We start from the raw sequence: 18737 nt of genomic DNA, 5'->3' as shown, positions 1-18737 counted from the left end.
TTTTGTTTTGCATGATGGCTTACTGTCACAAGCCCCCATTGATAGCTGCTGAAGATATTTGCCCGGTCCTCTCTGGAGTGATCTATCAACTGGTTCACTAGCAAAGAGAAGGATTCCACCTATTTTTCCATACAGTAGCCAACCCACACTTGTTTTCTATTCCCAAGCTTTCAATCAACACACAAACTTTTGATTTATCTGTTGATTTATAGCTCAAAAGCATGAATAGAAAAGTGATTTAAGTTCCGGCAGTGATTTGTTATAATATGGTGCTTATGTGAATCAACACCTAAGTGATTTGTTATAATATGGTGTTTATGTGAATCAACACCATAAACACCTTTCCATGGGGTGTTCTGTTTATGTGGTTATCTATCATTGTCCTCTTTTGAAGTGAACCTCCACTGACAGGAGACTAGACGACTGGTCTGACTTGTGTCTTGGTACATAATGCTGGGAGTGAGGTGGCTCTTGAACTCTTCATCCGCATGTCTTGAATAACCCGTGCAGACTATGAACTATCTGTTGGTGCAGGGACAGCCTGACCCAGTCTGCCATCTGACAGGTATTGAGGGAAGGGTGGGCAAGTAGTGTGGAAGTGCTGATCTCCTAATAGACAGCAAAATCTTCAGCAATCATTTCCATCCCATCAGTTTGTAGTCTCTTCTGATTTATGGATGGAAACTTGTTCCCAGCTTGCACTTTATTTGAACAAGCTTAGCAGTATTCATGCCTAATGATCCGGTAGTAATGCAATCGAAGGCCTGGATAATGACTGATCTGCAGTTGTCTTTCAGGCTGAAAGGCATATTTCAGATTGCCACAGAATTATCATTGTTTACAAATCAACTCTCAGCATCCCATGCATGACTGCTGGATTCCTCTATATCAGCTGCCATTTGGTGGTAGCTTCTTGACCAGTAAATCCAACAATCTGGTTTGAGCAAGTAACATCCTCTCTTAAAAGCTCGACTGTAGAAGCTTAGTACCCTGACAGTTGATGAGGGAGGTGACTTTAATCTCCAGCAGGGACTACCACTTCCTTCACCTGCTCTTGCTCCCTCATGACTCACCATTTGTGCTGACTGCTGTGTCTAAATCTTCTGGAGTGCATGTATTTGAGCTGGTGATTGGATGGGTTAAGTGTGTTAATGGGGCGTTCAGTGTTGCTGCTTCTGCAGAGGCTGTTTTTCGATGAGTTCCGGGAGGAGCCAACTCTGGAAACAAAGTTACAAAAAGAACAGAGTGCCAAGGAGGAACTTGGTATGGTAATACTATTGTGGCTTAGGCAAGCATTTTACGTGTTCTCCATCTCCTAGAAAGATTATGTTACTCCTGCTGGCAGAATTTTACATTGCAACATTCTGGAATGATCATTAGGATAATAATTCCTACCTAACACTTACCCACTTCCCCAATTTCCATACCCTTTTAGATTCAATTTCCTTGCATGGAGATGGGCTGCTCCTCAAAGGAGTGGATGTCCTTTATTAAGGTTTATCTTCCTCCCATTGGTGAGCAGTGCCTTCCAATGTTGGTTGCTTTCAAGTAAGAAATAAAACAAAAGATGAAGATTATTAGATATTGAGAAGTTACATTTCTGAAGTACTTCATGCAGATGAGGAGACATTGTAATATGGAGGTTTTACTATTATACATATCTGTTCTTGGTAGTGGTAGGGAAGGAAGATTTAGAAGAGAAACTGCATTTGTGTATTTTAGTTTAATATTGTATCTTGGGATTTCTCAAGCTGGGGCCCTCTCACTACCTCTCAGCCGTTGGTTTTAGTTACAGAACTCTGGGCTCCCAAGTTCTTCTCACCTTTTGTTTATGTTTTTGCTGCATTATTTTTCACCTTCCTATCTGACTGTTGATTGTTTCACCTTGTCTCTGAAGGTCTCCTCGTCATCCCTTGTTATGATAGTTTTTTTTTTCTTTTGTCTCATTCACTCTAATGTAAGTAGAAAGGACCCTTTAGTTTTGCCCGAAACAAAATAATGGTTAAAGTTGGAGGTTGTTGTTTAATTGGGAGCCAGTTGTTTGTTTGATCCACTGCCCTACAGGCAACTTTACGGCTTCCTCATAACATACTGTTGGGGAGAGGAACTTTGCACTATTATAGAGACCCAGTATTACCTTTGTTCAAGCAAATACAGACTGGAGTTCATCCAAAATGCTACTGCTTGTATCTTAGCCCCTTTTTCATTCCTGTCTTTGCTGATATGTATTGGCACCTGGTCCTCAACACTTTATTTAAAAGCCTCATCCTCATTTATAAATCACTTTATGGCCTAACAACTGCCCCACCTGCCTATCTATTTCTTTCCCCATCTGTACGAATGGTGAGGCAAAGGGAGCAGGGTTGTGCAGAGGCCAGAGTTGGAGAAATGCAATGTAGTGGATTGTAAAGCTAGAGCATGTTACAGAGATGGGGAGGGCTGAGGCTATCAAAGGTTTTACAAAGATGAAAATGCTAAATTTGAGTTGTTAGAAAACTTAGCCAATGTAGATCATGGTGATGAGTGAGGAAGATATGATGTGGGATAGGACGGGAGTTCTCAACTGGGGATCTACAAGTAGTTTCAAAGGATCAGCCCACAATAACCAGAGAATGAGTGGATTGCAAGCTTTGCTTAATTTGCCTGTGCCCCTCTCAAATGAATTTTTACAGACTAACAACGAGCAGGAGTAGGCCACTTAGCTCCTTGAGCCTGCTTCAGCATTCAATAAGATCTTGGCTGATCTGATTGTAACCTCAATTCCACATTCCCACCTACCTCAGATAGCTTTTCAGCCCCTAGTTTATCAAGAGTCTGTCTAGCTCTGCCTTAACAATATTCAAAGATTCTGCTTCCACCATCTTTTGAGGAAGAGTGTTCCAAAGACACAAAGAAAAAATTCTCCTCCTCTCTGTCTTAAATGGGCAACCCCTTATTTTTAAACAATGTTCTAGATTCTCCCAGAAAAGGAAACATCCTTTCCATATCCACCTTGTCAAGACCCCTCAGGATCTTATATGTTTCAATCAAGTCACCTTTTACCCTTCTAAACTCCAGCAGATACAAGGCTAGCCTGTCCAACTTCCATCATAAGACAACCGTCCCATTCCAGCTATTAGACTGTAAACCTTCTCTGAACTGCTTCCAATGCATTTACATCCTGTTTAAATAAGGAGACCAATATTGTACCCAGTACCCCAGATGTGGTCTCACCCTGTATAACTGAAGCATAATTTCGCGCCCCCGCCCCCCCACCTACTTTTATATTCAATTCCCCTCGCAATAAACAATAACATTTTATTAGTTTTCTAATTGCTTGCTATATCTGCATACTAACCTTTTGCGATTCATGCGATAAGATACCTAGATCCCTCAGCATCTCAGCTCTGCAATCTCTCACCATTTAGATAATGTTTTTTAATTTTTCCTGTTAAACTGGATAATTTCACACTTTCCCACATTTATACTCCATTTGCCAAGTCTTTGCCTACTTACTTAACCCACCTATATCCCTTTGTATCCTCCTTACATCCTCTTCACATCTTATTATCCTACCTGTCTTTGTGTAATCAGCAAATTTAGCCACAATACCTTCAGACCCTTCATCCAAGTCATTTATATAAATTGTAAAAAGTTGAGGCCCCAGCACTGATCCCTGTGGCACACCACTTGTTACATCTTGCCAACCAGAAAATGACCCATTTATGCCTGCTGTTTCCTTTTAGCTAGCCAATCTTCTATCCATGCCAGTATGTTACCCTCTACACCACGAGCTTTTATATTCTGCAGAAACATTTGTCTTCTGGAAATCTTAAGTACAGCACATCCATGGTTCCCCTTCATCCACAGCACATGTTACTTCTCCATAGAACTCCAATAAATTGGTTAAACATGATTTTCTGCTCTCAAAACCATGTTGACTCTGCCTGATTACCTTGAATTTATCTAAGTGCCCTGCTCTAATGTCTTTAATAATAGCTTCTAACGTTTTTCCTATGACAGATTTTAAGCTAACTGGCCTGTAGATTCCAGCTTTCTGTCTCCCTCTCTTTTTAAACAAAGGAGTTACATTTGTTATTTCCAATCTCCGAATCTAGGGAATTTTGGAAAATTAAAACCAATGCATCAACTATCTCACTAGCTACTTCTTTTAAAACCCTAGGATGAAGTCCATTGGGACCTGGGGACCTGTCAGCCCATGGCTCCAACAATTTGCTCAGTGCCACTTTCCTGGTGATTGTAATTTTCTTGAGTTCCTCTCTCCCTTCCATTTCCTGATTTACAGCTATTTCTGGAATGTTACTTGTATCCTCTATAGTGAAGACCGATGCAAAATACCTGTTCAATTCATCTGCCAACTCCATATTTTCCACTATTAATTCCCCAGACTCACTAGTGCTCACTCTGTTAACTTCTCTTTTTAAGTATCTACATAAACTCTTACTCTCTGATTTTTATATTTCTAGCTAGCTTTCTCTTGTACTCCAATTTTTCCCTCCTTATTAATCTTCTCGTTTTTTGCTGTTTTTATATCCTGTCCAATCTTCTGACATACCATCTATCCTTACGCAATTATATGTTTTTTTTCTTTAAGTTTGATACTATCTTTAACTTTTTAAGTTTACATGGATAGTGGATCCTCCCCTTGGAATTTTTCTTTTTCACTGGAATGTATCTATTCTGTGTATTCTAAAATATCCCTTTAAATGTCTGCTACTGCATCTCTGTTGATCTATCCCTTAACTGAATTTGCCAGTTCAGTTTAGCGAGCTCTGCTTTCATGCCCTCATAATTGCCCTTATTTAAGCTTAAAATATTAGCCTTGGATCTGCCCTTCTCTCCCTCAAACTGATTGAATTTTACAATCATATTATGATCACTGCTACCTAGGGTCCCCTTCATTTTGAAGTCATTAATTAATCCTATCTTGTTGCACAATACTAGATCTAGTGTGGCCTGCTCCCTGGTTGGCTCCACAACGTGCTGTTCTAAGAAACCATCCTGAAAACATTCTGTGACCTCCTCATCTAGGCTATCTTTGCCCATCTGATTTTTCCTGACCATATCTAGGTTAAAATCCCCCGTGATTATTGCCGTACCTTTCTGACAAGCTCCTATTATTTCTTCCTTTTTACTTAGTCCTATGATGTGGCTACTGTTTGAGGGCCTGTACACTATTCCCACAAGTGATTTCTTGTCTTTATCATTTCTCATCTCTACCCAAACCGCTTCCAATTCTTGGTTACCTAAACTTAGGTCATCCCTCTCTATTGTGCTAATAACATCATTGATTAACAGAGCCACCCTTCCACCTTTTCCTAGTTTCCCTCCCTTCCTAAATGTCATGTATCCTTCAATATTCAGGTCCCAATCAATGTCATCCTGCAGCCATGTCTTTAATAGCTATCAGATTGTACTTATTTATTTCTATTCGAGCTGTCAGTTCATCTGTTTTGTTTCGAATGCTATGTGCATTCAGATACAGAACCTTGGGCTGGGATTTTGTGTATCCGCTGGCATCGGGTGTGTTCAAATGGCCTGAATGGACAATATGGTGCGATCAGTTTCATGACAGCGTGAAACCAGTTTGCCCTCGTCTGCTCAGCCTGTTGATGGTGGGCTGCGTTTCCTGCCATCGGACGTCGAGAACCTTTGTTGTAGGACATCAGATCATTATAAGGCGAACCCTCTGGACTCATCTGCCATCTGCCCCCGGTCCCACCCAGCTGGATTGCCTGCCAATGTTGGCAGGAAAGCATACCAACGTGTTTCACAGCAGCACACAAGTGATGTGCACCTGAGGGGGCTGCACTTCACTCGGGACTTCAAGGTTTGTTTACCTTGCTTCGCTCAGCATTCTCAGTCATCAGCACTGAGCTTCACAGACAGCACCACATCGCTTTTGGGGGCTCACGGGTAGGTCTCCACCTACAAGATCAGCCATATGTGGGTGGCTTTTCAAGGGCTGCAGGGCAAGGTCTTGCTTGGGGAAGAAGGAGGAGTGGCCTTGGGCAAGGGAAGAGACTGCAGAATGAGAGCTGTACTGGGGAAGGAAGATATCCCAGGGTGTGTGGGGGGGGCACATGTTGATCTGTGCAAGTGGCCTCATGATGGTGAGGACTGAGGAGGCAGTCTCCAGAGGAGATGAGGCCAGATGGACATGAGGGTATGTGTGTCAGAATGGGTGGTGTTGTCCCTTGAGCTGACAGTGAGTGATGTGCCAGTGAATGTGTGATGGGCTTGAGTATGTGAGTTTAGAGTGATGAGATGGTTGTCATACCCTGGCTGCACGGATGAGATCATTTCATCCTCTAGCTACATTGAACGGTCAGCCTCTTTGTGCAGCATTGGCACTGATCACCACAGCTGTTGCCTGCCATGCTGGATTGGTAATGCCGCTGCCTGTCCTTTGGCTAGAGTGAGGGTAGAGGACATCGCGGCAGGACTCCACAGCGTCCAAATGGCACTTCAGCGACGCATCATTAAACCTGGGGGCTGCAGTCTTTTTGCCTTCTGTGGACATCTTCCCTGCAGTAGTCATGGGCTGGAAGCACTGAGATGTGTGCATATGGTTAGACTTTAAATATGGCGCGCAGCATGATGAAGCAGCGAGGTGATGGTGTGGCGGGCGAATGAGAGCCCCCCCCAACCATGGAAACGGTGTGTTTCCTGGGGATGCATAAAGTAATGCGGCGGTTTTGGGAGGTACAGCGTGATAACCTGCCATGGTGGCCGGCAGATGAGATGTTGTTTTGCCTGCCCACTACTGCACAATTACACCCTTGAGTTTTGACCTTATTTTTTAACTTCTAGCCTTATCTGCCCTTAGATTTGTACTCTCTGTCTCTTCATGTAATTGTCTGTTTATCCTTTCCTATATTTGTATCTTTCTCTCTTGCCTTGTCTCTGCTCTTTGATTTATCGCATCTTTCCAAATTTGATCCCTTACCCCCACTATTTAATTTAAAATCCTCCCTACTTCCCTAGTTATGCAGCTTGCTAGAACACTGGTTCCAGCACAGTTCAGATGCAGACTGTGTCCCAATGGGACAGCCCTCCCTTTCCCCAACAGTGGTGCCAGTGTCCCATGAACTGGAACCCACTTCTACTACACCAGTTTTTGAGCCATGCGTTCATTTCTTTAATTGTATTTGTCCTATGCCAATTTGGTGCCTAGCTCCTCATACTGACTGAACAGAACCTCTTTCCTTGTCCTGCCTACGTTGTTGGTACCTACATGGACATGACAATTGGATCGTCCCTTCCCACTGCAAGTTCCTATCCTGCCCTGAGCAGATACTCTGAACTCTGGCATCGGGCAGGCAGTACAGCCTGCTGGACTCTTGTGCTTTGCTGCAGAGAACAATGTCATTGACCATCACTATGTTATCCCATACTACCACTACATTCCTTTTTGCTCCCCCTTGCCCCACTTAAATGGCTTCCTGTACCACGGTGCCATAGCCAGTCAGCTCATCCACCCTGCAGCTCTACTCTCATCCAAACAGACCTGTTGGACAATTGCAAAGGCTGAGGCTGCTGCACTCCTCCCCTCTGGGTCCTCTTACCTGCCTCACTCGCAGTCACACCCTCCTGTCCCAGGTCACTAATCAAATCAGAAGACCCTATCCTAAGGGGTGTGACCGTCTCCTGGTACAATGTCCAGGTATCTTGACCCCTCCCTGATGCATTGCAGTGTCTGCAGCTTGGCCTTCAGTTCAGTGACTCTGAGCTGAAGCTCCTCAAGCCGCAAACACTCATTGCAGATGTGTTTGTCCTGGATTAAAGCGCATCCAGAAGCTCCTACATGCTACAGTCATTACACATCACCTGTCTTGCCATCCTTAATGTGTTTTAATTAACTACTTAATTATTTTATGCAATTAATTATTTCCCTTTTCTTTTGTCTATTTTATTAACCTTAACACCAGTTCGTATACAATTTTAAACCTTAGGAATAGAACAGACCTTAACCACTTACCAGATGCTCACCAAACAGCTAGCTTCTTCCCCTGTAGTAGAGTAAGAACTAATTCCTACAGGGTGAAAAGGTTAAAAAATCAAATGGGCACCTCCTTCCCCTCTTCACTTAACTCCCTCACTCACCCAACTCCCAGCACTCTTTTAAATCTGCACTTGACCATTCGATTCAACCAACTGCCAGTAACAACTTTATTGCTTACGCAGGTGCAAGAAAGTGCACATCTGCAACACAGTGCTGTACCTGTCACCAAAACCTTGATCTGGTGTCCATACCCCTCACCCAAGCCTCAGTCTGATGCTCATGCCCCTCACCAAAGCATCAGTTTGGTGCCTAGCACCAGCAACAAAGTTTCACATTAAGTTTGAACAAAAAGCTTAAAATAAATGTATTCAATTGAGTTTTTATGCAGAAAAATGCTTGTGTTAAAGGAGATCTGTGGAATTTTTATAACACGGGAAGGAGTTTGAGAAGCAGAGGTTGACAACCCCTGTCTTATGTAATTAACATATTATTTGCACTTCATTAGTTTTGCATCTGTTTAATTTCTTTTTTAATCAGTGATTTATTTGTCAAATAAAATTGCTAATGTTTTTAAAGCTCAAAGAATGAATTGACTTCTGAATTGTAAGAAATTTAAGCCTGGTCTTTTATGTTTACTTAGCCCTATTGGAGTTAAAGCTGCCTGTATCTTTTTCTTTTCCAGGGGTGCCCTTTGACACCTTTGCCCCCAATAAATGTAGCTATTCGGTTTACATACGTCCTTCAAGACTGGCAACAGTACTCCTGGCCCCAGCAACCTCCAGGTAGGACATGCTAGGTTGTATTTAATGTTATAAGACTGCATCTTCTACTTGTGCAATTTAAAGGTTGTCACTGAGCACCATAAAAATTCAAACAGCAGGCCATAGTTCTGAGTTTAGTTAATTTGTCCCTGCTCATACTTTGCTTTTTCTAAACTTATTTTTTTTTAATTATTTCATGGGATGAGGGTGTTGGTAAGACCAGCATTTGTTGCCCATCCCTCATTGCCCTTGAGAAGGTGGTGAGCCATCTTCTTAAACTGCTGCAGTCCATCTGGTGCAGCTACACTCACTGTGCTTTCAGGAAGGGAGTTCCAGGATTTTGATCCAACAACAGTGAAGGAACAGCAATATAGTTCCAAGTCGGGATGGTGTGTTGCTTGATGGGGAACTTGCAGGTGATGGTGTTCCCATGTGCCAGCTATCTTTGTCCTTCTAGATGGTAGAGGTTGTGGCTTTAGATAGTGCTGCTCAAGGAGGCTTGGATGTTGCCACATTGCTGCAGTCCATTTTGTATATGGTACACACTGTCACTGTGCTACAGTGGTGGAGAGACTAAATGTTTAGGGTGGGGGATGGGGTGCCAATCAAGCGGGCTGCTTTTTCCAGGATGATGATGTGCTTCTTGAGTGTCTTGGGAGCTCCATTCACCCAGGCAAGTGGCGAGGATTCCATCAAATTCCTGACTTGTGCCTTGTAGATGGTGGACAGGCTTTAGGGAGTCGGGAGAAGAGTTACTCGCTGCAGAATTCTCAGCCTCTGACTGCTCCTGTCGCCACAGTATGTATATGACTGGTCCAGTTCAGTTTCTGGTCAATGGTAATCCCCAGGATGGTGATAGTGTGGGATTCACTGATAGTAATGTCATTGAATGTCAAGGGGAAGTGGTGAGATTCTCTTTTGTTAGAGTGAGCATTGCTTTGCACTTTTGTGGCACGAATATTACTTGCCACTTATCAGCCCAAGCCCTAAGTGTTGTTAACGTTCTTGCTGTATTTGGTCATGTACTGCTTCAGTATCTGAGAAGTTGTGAATGGTACTGAATATTGTGCAAACATTTCCACTTCTGGCATATGATGGAGGGAGGGTCATTTATCAAGGAGCTGAAGGTGGTTGGGTCTAGGACACTACCCTGAGGAACCCCTGCAGCGATGTTCTGGGACTGAGGTGATTGGCCTTCAACAATCACAACAGTCTTCCTTGTTAGGTATGAGTCCAACCACTGGCAGGTTCACCCTGATACCAATTAACTTCAATTTTGTCAGGGCACCTCAATGTCACACTTGGTCAAATGCTCCTTTGATGTCAAGGGCAGTCACTTAGTCACTCACCTCACCTCTTGAGTTCAGCTCTTTTGTCCCTGTTTAGATCATGGCTAGAATGAGATCAGGAGCAGAATGGCCCTAGTGGAACCCAAACTGAGCATCAGTGAGCAGGTTATTACCATAAGTGCTGCGTGATAGCACGGTCAACAACACCTTCCAGCACTTTGCTGATAATCAAAGTACAATAATAGGGCAATCATTGGCCAGACTGGCTTTTCCTGTTTTTTGTGGATAGGAAAGACCTGGGCAATTTTCCACGTTGTCGGATAGATGTCAATGTTGTAGCTGTCCTGGAACAGCTTGGCTAGGAGCGCAGCTAGTTCTGGAGCGCAAGTGTTCAGTACTACTGTCGGGATGTTGTCAGGGTTCAGTCTTTGCAGTATCCAGTGCCTTCAACTGTTTCTTGATGTCATGTGGAATCGAATTGGCTGAAGACTGGATCTGTGATGCTGTGGACCTCAGGAGACTGAGATGGATTGTCCACTCAACACTTCTGGCTGCAGATAATTGCAAATGCTTCAGCCTTGACTTTTGCAGTCACTGATGGGGATATTTTTGGACATACTGGGACAATTTTTCACATTGTTGGGTAGATGCCAATGTTATAGCTATAGCTACTGGAACAGCTTGACTAGGGGTGAGGCTATCTCTGGAGCACAAGTCTTCAGTGCGACTGTTGAGATATTGTCAGTGCTTATAATCTTTGCTGTATCCTCTGGTTAGTTGGTGAATTGTCGACCACCATTCACAACTGGATTTGGCAGGACTGCAGAGCTTTCATCTGATCCATTGGTTGTGGGATCACTTAGCTCTGTCTATTATATGCTGCTGCTTGTTTGGCAAGTAGTCCAGTGTTATAATCTGACCAAGTTAACACTTCATTTTCATGTATACCTGGTGCTGCTCCTGGCATGCTCTCTTGCACTCTTCATTGAACCAGGGTTGATGGTAAGGTTAGAGTGAGGGAAATGCTAGACCATAAGGTTACAGATTGTGGTTGAATACAATGCTGCTGCTGCTGTTGGCCCACGGCACCTTATGGGTTCCAAGTTTTGAGCTGCTAGATCTGTTCGGAATCTATCCTATTTAGCACGATATTAGTAGTGCCACACAACACAGTGGATGGTATCCTCAATGTGAAGACAGGACTTTGTCTCTACAAGGACTGTGCAGTGGTCACTCTAACCATTGTGATGGACACATGCACTTGAGGTCTACTAGATTTTTCCCTCTTGTTGGTTCCCTTACCACCTGCCAGAAGCCCTGCCCTACAGGACTTGGCCAGCTCGGTCAGCAGTGGTGCTACCAAGTCACTTTTGGTGATGGACATTCTGTGCTCTTGCCACCTTCATAGCTTCTTCCAAGTAGTGTTCAACGTGGAGGAGTACTGAATCATCAGCTGAGGGAGGGCAATAGGTAGTAATTAGAAGGAGGTTTCCTTGCCCATGATGCCATGAGACTTTATGGGATCCAGAGTCAATGTTGAGGACTCCCAAGGCAACTCCCTCCCAACAGTATACCACAGTGTCACAATCTCTGGTGGTTTGGTTGGCCCAGGATTTTGATGGTGGTATCTGGGACATTGTCAGATAAGATCCAATGAGTATGTCTATGTCAGGCTGTTGCTTGACTAGTCTATGGGTCAGCTCTCCCAACTTTGGCTCAAGTGCCCATATGTTAGTAATGTGCCTCAGTCGCTTTATTTCTTTTCAGCTTTTCAGTAGCGGTTCGGTACAGCTGAATGGCTTGCTAGGCTATTTCAAAGGGCAGTTAAGCATCAGCCATGTTGCTAAGTGTCTGGGGCCACATGAAGGCCAGACCAGATAAGGATGACAGATTTCCTTCCCTAAAGGAAATTAGTGAACCAGATGGGTTTTGTTGGCCAGGGGCTGCAGCTGAACTGCTGACACAGGCAAAAGCAACTTTTGATCTGAAGTAACCTGAGTCCAGTCACTGGCCTGAGCCACTTTTGAAATCTGAGCTCCAGTCACTGGGCTGAACTGGCTAGAACCGGTTTTGAAATAGCTGAGTGTCTTGAAGACAAAAGAAATGTGATGAGTCCTTATTTAGAAAGGAGGAATGAGGTGATACTGCAAGTCTTTGAACAGAGCCAATGAGAATATGCCACAGATCAGGCAAGCAGGCCTAAACCAACGGGAGAGAGACAGCACAGCTCGAAGAGACAAGATTCAGTATAATACTTGAAGGATTTCAGGCGTGAAGCAGAGAGACTCTGGAGACCAATCATCGCAGAAGCAGAAGAACCTACGTCAGCAACGTAGAGACGCAAGAGCGAGAGAGAACAGAACGCCTGGTCAGCGTCAGCTCTCCTTTTCGGGTATTAGCTTTTATATTCTGTGACCACTCGGAGTGTCAGAAAAACCTAATGGGTGTGCGTTTAGATCCTGGTTTTGGGTATAAAACTGTATAACCTGCTGTAAACTGCATGTCTATATTTAACCAGATGTAGCTATATGTAGATGATCTAACAAAGTGAATAAAGCAAATTTAGAGTTAAGAGAGAATTGACTCTTCTCTTTGTACTAAGCAAATAACCGTTACCGGTGAACCTCCGACAACAGTTTTTACGACAAATGGTAATTTCATGGTCACCTACTGAGATTAACTATCAATTCCAGATTTATTAATTAAATATAAATTCCACCAGCTGCTGTGGTAGGATTTGAACCTGTGTCCCCAGGCCATTACCTTGGACCTGTAGATTACTCATCCAGTAACATGACCACAATGCCACTATCTCCCCTTTAAATCTGTTTGCATTTTGCCTCCTTCCTTGACTTTGTTGCTCTCCATTTGTTGATAACTTCTGAGATGAGGGAGGAGGAAAGGATGGAGTTACCATTGTATGCTGAGCAGCTTTGCTATTTGCTGAGATTCTTGTATTGATCTTTATGTTGGCCCCCCATAGAACCATAGAAAAGTTACAGCACAGAAGGAGACCATTTGGCCCATCTCGTCCATGCCAGCCTGAGGACACCCAGGCGCCCTTTCTAATCCCACCTTCCTGTGGGATTAGCCCTGCAGCTTACAGCACTTTAGGTGCAGATCCAGGTACTTTTTAAAAGAGTTTAAAGTTTCTGCCTCTACCACTAACTTGGGCAGCGAATTCCAGACACCCACTACCCTCTGTATAAAAAAGTTCTTACTCATGTCCCCCATACACCTTCTGCCACTTATCTTGAATCTATGTCCCCTGGTTCTAGAATTCTCCATCAAGGGAAACAGTTTTATCCTGTCCACTCTATCTATTCCCCTCATAATTTTGTATACCTCAATCAAGTCACCTCTCAGCCTTCTTTGTTCTAAGGAAAATAACCCCAACCTGTCCAATCTCTCCTCATAGCTACTCTTTTCTAACCCTGGCAACATTCTTGTAAACCTCCTCTGCACTCCCTCCAGAGCTATTACGTCCTTCCTATAATGTGGTGACCAGAACTGCACACAATACTCCAGTTGTGACCTCACCAGTGTTTTATACAATTCCAACATTGTATCCTTACTTTTATATTCTATACCTCTGCCAATGAAGGAGAGCATTCCATATGCCTTCTTCACAACCTTGTCTACTTGAACTGCTGCCTTCATTGACCTGTGTACTTGTATGCCAAGATCTCTCACTTCATCTACCGCTCTTAGTACATTCCCATATATTTTGTAATCCCTGTAACTGTTTGACCTCCCTAAATGTATGACCTTACACTTCTCTATGTTAAAATCCATCTGCCACTTTACCGCCCACTCCACCAACCCATCTATATCGTTTTGGAGATTATGGCTATCCTCTACACTATCCACTACTCGGCCAATCTTTGTGTCATCTGCAAATTTCCCAATCGTGCCCCCCGTGTTCACATCCAAATCATTAATATATAACACAAACATCAAGGGTCCCAACACCGAGCCCTATGGAACACCACTTGAGACAACTTTCCATTCTCAAGGGCATCCTTCGACCATTTGTTTCCTTTTACAAAGCCAACCTTTTATTCAGTTTGCCACATTACCCTGAATCCCATGGGCTTTTACTTTCCTGACCAATCTTCCATGTGGGACCTTGTCAAATGCCTTGCTAAAATCTATGTACACAACATCCACTGCACTACCTTCATCAACCCTTCTTGTCACTTCCTCAAAGAATTAAATCAAATTTGTGAGGCAAGATCTTCCTTTAACAAATGCGTGCTGACCATCCCTGACTAGTCCATGCCTTTCCACATGACAGTTAATCCTATCTCTCAGGATTGATTCTACTAATTTGCTCACCACCGGTGTAAGACTAACTGGCCTATAATTGTTTGGTATTTCCTTTGATCCCTTTTTAAACAATGAAACTACGTTTGCATTTCTCCAATCCTCCGGTACCTCCCCTGTATCTAGTCAAGTTTGGAAAATCTTCATTAATCTCCATTTATGTGCTTATATTTTTTAAAATTTCTGCTCATAATACCAGTTTCCTATCAACTTGTCTAATCAGAGCTTTTCTTGCCCTCCACGTAATGGGTGTACCATACCGTTCAAGCACCTGACAGCATATATTAACCTGTAGGTGCTGAGACTTATACCAGCTGTGCAGTGCCAAACCATTGAATTTTCGCTTTTTACCCAGTGAGTACTACAATAGCTCACAGTGCTGAATTTTATTTTATGATTAACTGGTTTACTTAAGTAAACCAAGCAAATGCCAACGAACATGCTACTTGATTAGCCCTTCTGTTGAGTTATGATATATGAAGCAGAAAGACAAAAGGTAGAAAATAGCTTTTTATTACAAAGTAAAAATGAATTACAAGCTGTGCTTGCAACTTATGCAAATATGAGGGAGCAGAATTAATCTTAATGGTAGGCCTATGAGCAGTTGCATTTTAAGCACACTGAAATATTAGTTGAAGGCTTCCATTTCAATAGATTTTGAGAGTATTTGCATGAAACTTTTTTTTTTGGATGGCCTGTAACTGTGGAGGAACTGTCATTGGCTTGGATTCAAAAATGCTTTTAACCCAATAGCTTTATGAAAATTTGATGGATTTCGATTGGATTTTTAAAATTTCAATTGATTGAGTTCAAGCTTTAAATGAACATGAAACATTCTAATTTAGATAATTAGTCTTGAGTTAGTACGTTTAATTTTACCACATAGCTATGTTGTTCAGCGAATGGTATATTGCAGCAATGGTCTTTACAGCACTATGTTCATTCATATATAGGCATAACGGATCAGGCCCCATGTTTAAATTTGAGTGCATAAAATATGTTATGATAGATCATAGAAATAGTTAGTAATAGATTTGAATGTCTGCCTTGTGTTGCTGCCTTTCATCTCTTCCTAATGCACAATTTAAAATTGTTGCCTTAGTAACAGCTGTTTGCCCTCACAATTAAACAGTGTTAGAATTTAATTGCATCAGTAATAGCTGCATCACAAATGGCTGCTATCCCTCTTTAACTCCTCAATGTTGGATTTACTGGATTAGAAATGTGCTGCTAGACCGCTTGCACAGTGTTGCAATTTATTGCATCAATAACGAAAGATCCTTCTCCTTAAAAGTTTGGCTTTTTTTTAAATGCCTTTAAAGTTATGGATAGATGTTATATTTTCTGATCTTAAGGCAAGCATTAAGAAAAGCCAAGGCTGAAAATAATATTTGCTAATGGCTTTTAATTTGGTTTATATAGAACGTGGTTAGAATTTGGAATTCTCCGCCACAAGCTGTTGAAACAATCCATAAATTATTTTACAAGAGATTTAATTGCCTGAAAAAGAGGAATATTAAAGGGAATGCAATGCAAGCAAGGATTAGACTGGGTGGTGATGGATAAAATATTGAGGCGACTTGATGGGCTGAATTGGCTGTTCTTGTACTTTAGCAACATGCATGATGGTAAAGCTTAATTGCTTCTTAAAACAATATGCTTAAACCTAGTAGCTCGGAACTTAAAATAAAGGCTAATTAAAATTAAATACTGATTATTGGCAAACTTTTATGACAATTTTATGTTTCAGCCATTGTGAAGTTGGTATTACTCTTGCCATTGAGTCAGAAGGTTCTGGGTTCATGTCCACTCCAGGGCTGGGATTTTGTTGGGCCAACAGGGTCTCGCCCACTGGTTGGACAGCCATCGTGAAATATCATCAGTTTGTGGGGAAGGCCCAATGGAATCAAGTGCTCTTTAGGCACTTAATGGGCCACCATCAGGTCTTCCCTGCAGTTGAGGCCCCCAGTTGCGGAAGACCTGCACACTGAGAGCTGCTGACCGATAAGCGATGGGTGTCTCCTCATGCCACCAGTGCTAAGGGGAGCAGTGGCTGCTGACTGCAGTGCACCCACCAGAGGCCCAGGATCATTGTGAGACCCCAAACCAAAGGTGAGTTCAGTAGGGGAGGAATTGAACCACCATTCAGGGATAATGGGTGTCATTTGGCTCATTAATGAGCCTACTTAACATCCCACTGACGGTGAGGAATCCTGCGTCAGCCTTGCTGACTTTAATTGCGGAGGTTTTGCTGCCACCTGGAAGCTGAAGCAGGGGCTCCCATGATTAAATGGGCCCGGCCGCTATGTTTCCCGCTATGACAGGCTGCATTAAAACCAGCCCTAGGGCTTCAGCATAAAAGTCACGGCTCACACTTCAGTGCAATACTGAGGAAGTGGTGTAGGAGGTGCCCCATCTGGAAGTCCTGACAGTACCCACTACTGAGCTCTGGTACTGCTGGGACTGCTAGAGCTGCCAGCCAGCCAGTCAGTCTTGTCAGCAACTCTTGAGGGTGTGTTTTCCTGTCCACTGAGGGGTGGAGGTCCACCCCTGAACTTGTTCTGCAAGACAGGCATTTTAAAAGTTGTTCCATTCGGGACTGCCTTTCCCCACCTTCACAGCACCGACCCAGAAGGAGAGCGAGAGTGAGCAGTATGCTGATTAACACCCCCCCCCCCCCCAATAAAATTCAGGTCTATATTTATCCCTCAATCAACAGCACAAAAACAGATTATCTGGTCATTATGACATTGCTGTTTGTGGGAGCTTGCTGTGTACAAATTGGCTGCCACATTTCCTACATCACAATGGTGACTACATTTCAAAAATGCTTCATTGGTTCTAAAGCATTTGAAACATCGGGTGAAAAGCTCTCTATAAATGTAAGTCTTTCTTTCTTTACAATTAGTAGGTCACAAGGTGATGTTTGTGGATACCAGTCAGGGGGAGGGCAGCAGAAATCTGGACTATGGGGAGCAAAATGATTGTTGGTACAAGCCTTATTTAGTAATATATCCTCGGGTTACTGACAGATCACCTAGTCCTGGTGTGTGGGCAACTTATAATATGTCTAGGTACATTGAGTTAATTTTAAGTATCTTAATGTTTTGGGGTTATTACCATTTTTGTGAAGTTTGCATTGCTTAGTATATTATACGTTTTGTGAAGTCATGTATCCCTGAATGCCTGAAGCTGGCGCTTGTAAGGTGAAGCTACTTAGTAGAACAACTGTACACAGGATTTAAAATTTCATAAAGTGGCTTGCACACCTTTATAGCTTCATTGTAGCCATCCAGAAAGGTGCTTAGTCAAATAACTTTGTAAAGTACTTTGCAGCAAGTCACAAAAATTACATTAAAACATATGGTCTGCAAACAACTTTATCAGGATCTCAGTGCTGGTGTGGAGGTTTCACAAGCATGTTCATGTTATCAAGTTCACATCATAATTGACATACATAACGTTTTTTATGCTATGCAATGTTTTGTGATGCAAGCTTTACTCTTTGTTGAGTACTACATATGTCATAAAAACTGAAGACAGTCAAGAAATAGGTGTATCTGGGATAAATCTTATTACTGTTGGGTGCAACAGGAAAAGTCTTGTGTTCCACTCCCTAAAGCAGTGGTATATGGTACTACTGTATTTTATTTAATGGCCTGCATAGTTCCAGAATTTAAAGTTAATTTATACATGTTTGTTAGCTATATAAGATTTTGATGACAAGTTTCTAACATTTTATGGATGCAAATTGCCTCACAGAATTTTCCTTCATATGTAGATTTTGATGCATTGGTTGGAGGAGAAGTGGGTGGTCTAGAATTTGGAAAATTACCATTTGGAGCATGTGAAGACCCTATTAGGTGAGGCTGTGAGATTTCTTAATGCCAGCAGTAACAGAAAACAAGGCTATACATGTGCTTATTTTCATCTGTCTGATCCTGAAATACATCTAAGTAGAAGAAATGTTTTTCAGTTATAAGGTTACCTGTTATTGGATGGTTAATCTTATTTGCTCATCTGTTACCAGCTGAATAAAGAGTTCTACCACTGGACCACATAGAGACTTAAATATACTTAAATATAAATCTTACTACCAATTACAAACAATACACTGAAACATAAATCATAACTCCGCTATAAATAGTACAAACACAGTGCCTGTGCCCAGGATCAATCTTTCTCCTATGAATGGCACTGGCATCATAAATCTGCAAGAGAGCTCTGCCTAAACTTGGCCCTCCTTTTATTGAGTTTTTCTATAGGTCCTGCACAAATATGCACATCTCTTGCAACCAAATGGAGCATCCTTTCCTTCCTTGATTTCTCTGTCTCCATTTCTGGCAATAGGCTATC

The 18737-nt window shown here is 42.5% G+C and overlaps 1 protein-coding gene across 7 annotated transcripts in view; it reads left to right on the top strand.

Annotated features, from left to right (window-relative positions):
• rab3gap1 (RAB3 GTPase activating protein subunit 1) overlaps positions 1-18737 on the top strand; it is a 70853-nt gene that overhangs the window by 11469 nt on the left and 40647 nt on the right. For all 7 annotated transcript variants that reach the window (XR_005944590.1, XM_041201043.1, XM_041201041.1 and 4 more), the window contains 2 exons: positions 8688-8787; positions 18163-18244. Coding sequence is in view for 6 of the 7 variants with exons in the window: in XM_041201043.1 (XP_041056977.1) it covers positions 8688-8787; positions 18163-18244 (182 nt within the window). In the remaining variant the exon portion in view is untranslated. The remainder of the gene's footprint in view (positions 1-8687; positions 8788-18162; positions 18245-18737) is intronic.

Source organism: Carcharodon carcharias, chromosome 12 (genome assembly GCF_017639515.1).
Source record: "Carcharodon carcharias isolate sCarCar2 chromosome 12, sCarCar2.pri, whole genome shotgun sequence".
Classification (NCBI taxonomy): Eukaryota; Metazoa; Chordata; class Chondrichthyes; order Lamniformes; family Lamnidae; genus Carcharodon; species Carcharodon carcharias.
The sequence above is the reverse complement of the archived record's forward strand: the minus strand, read 5'-3'. Positions and strand labels throughout refer to the sequence as shown.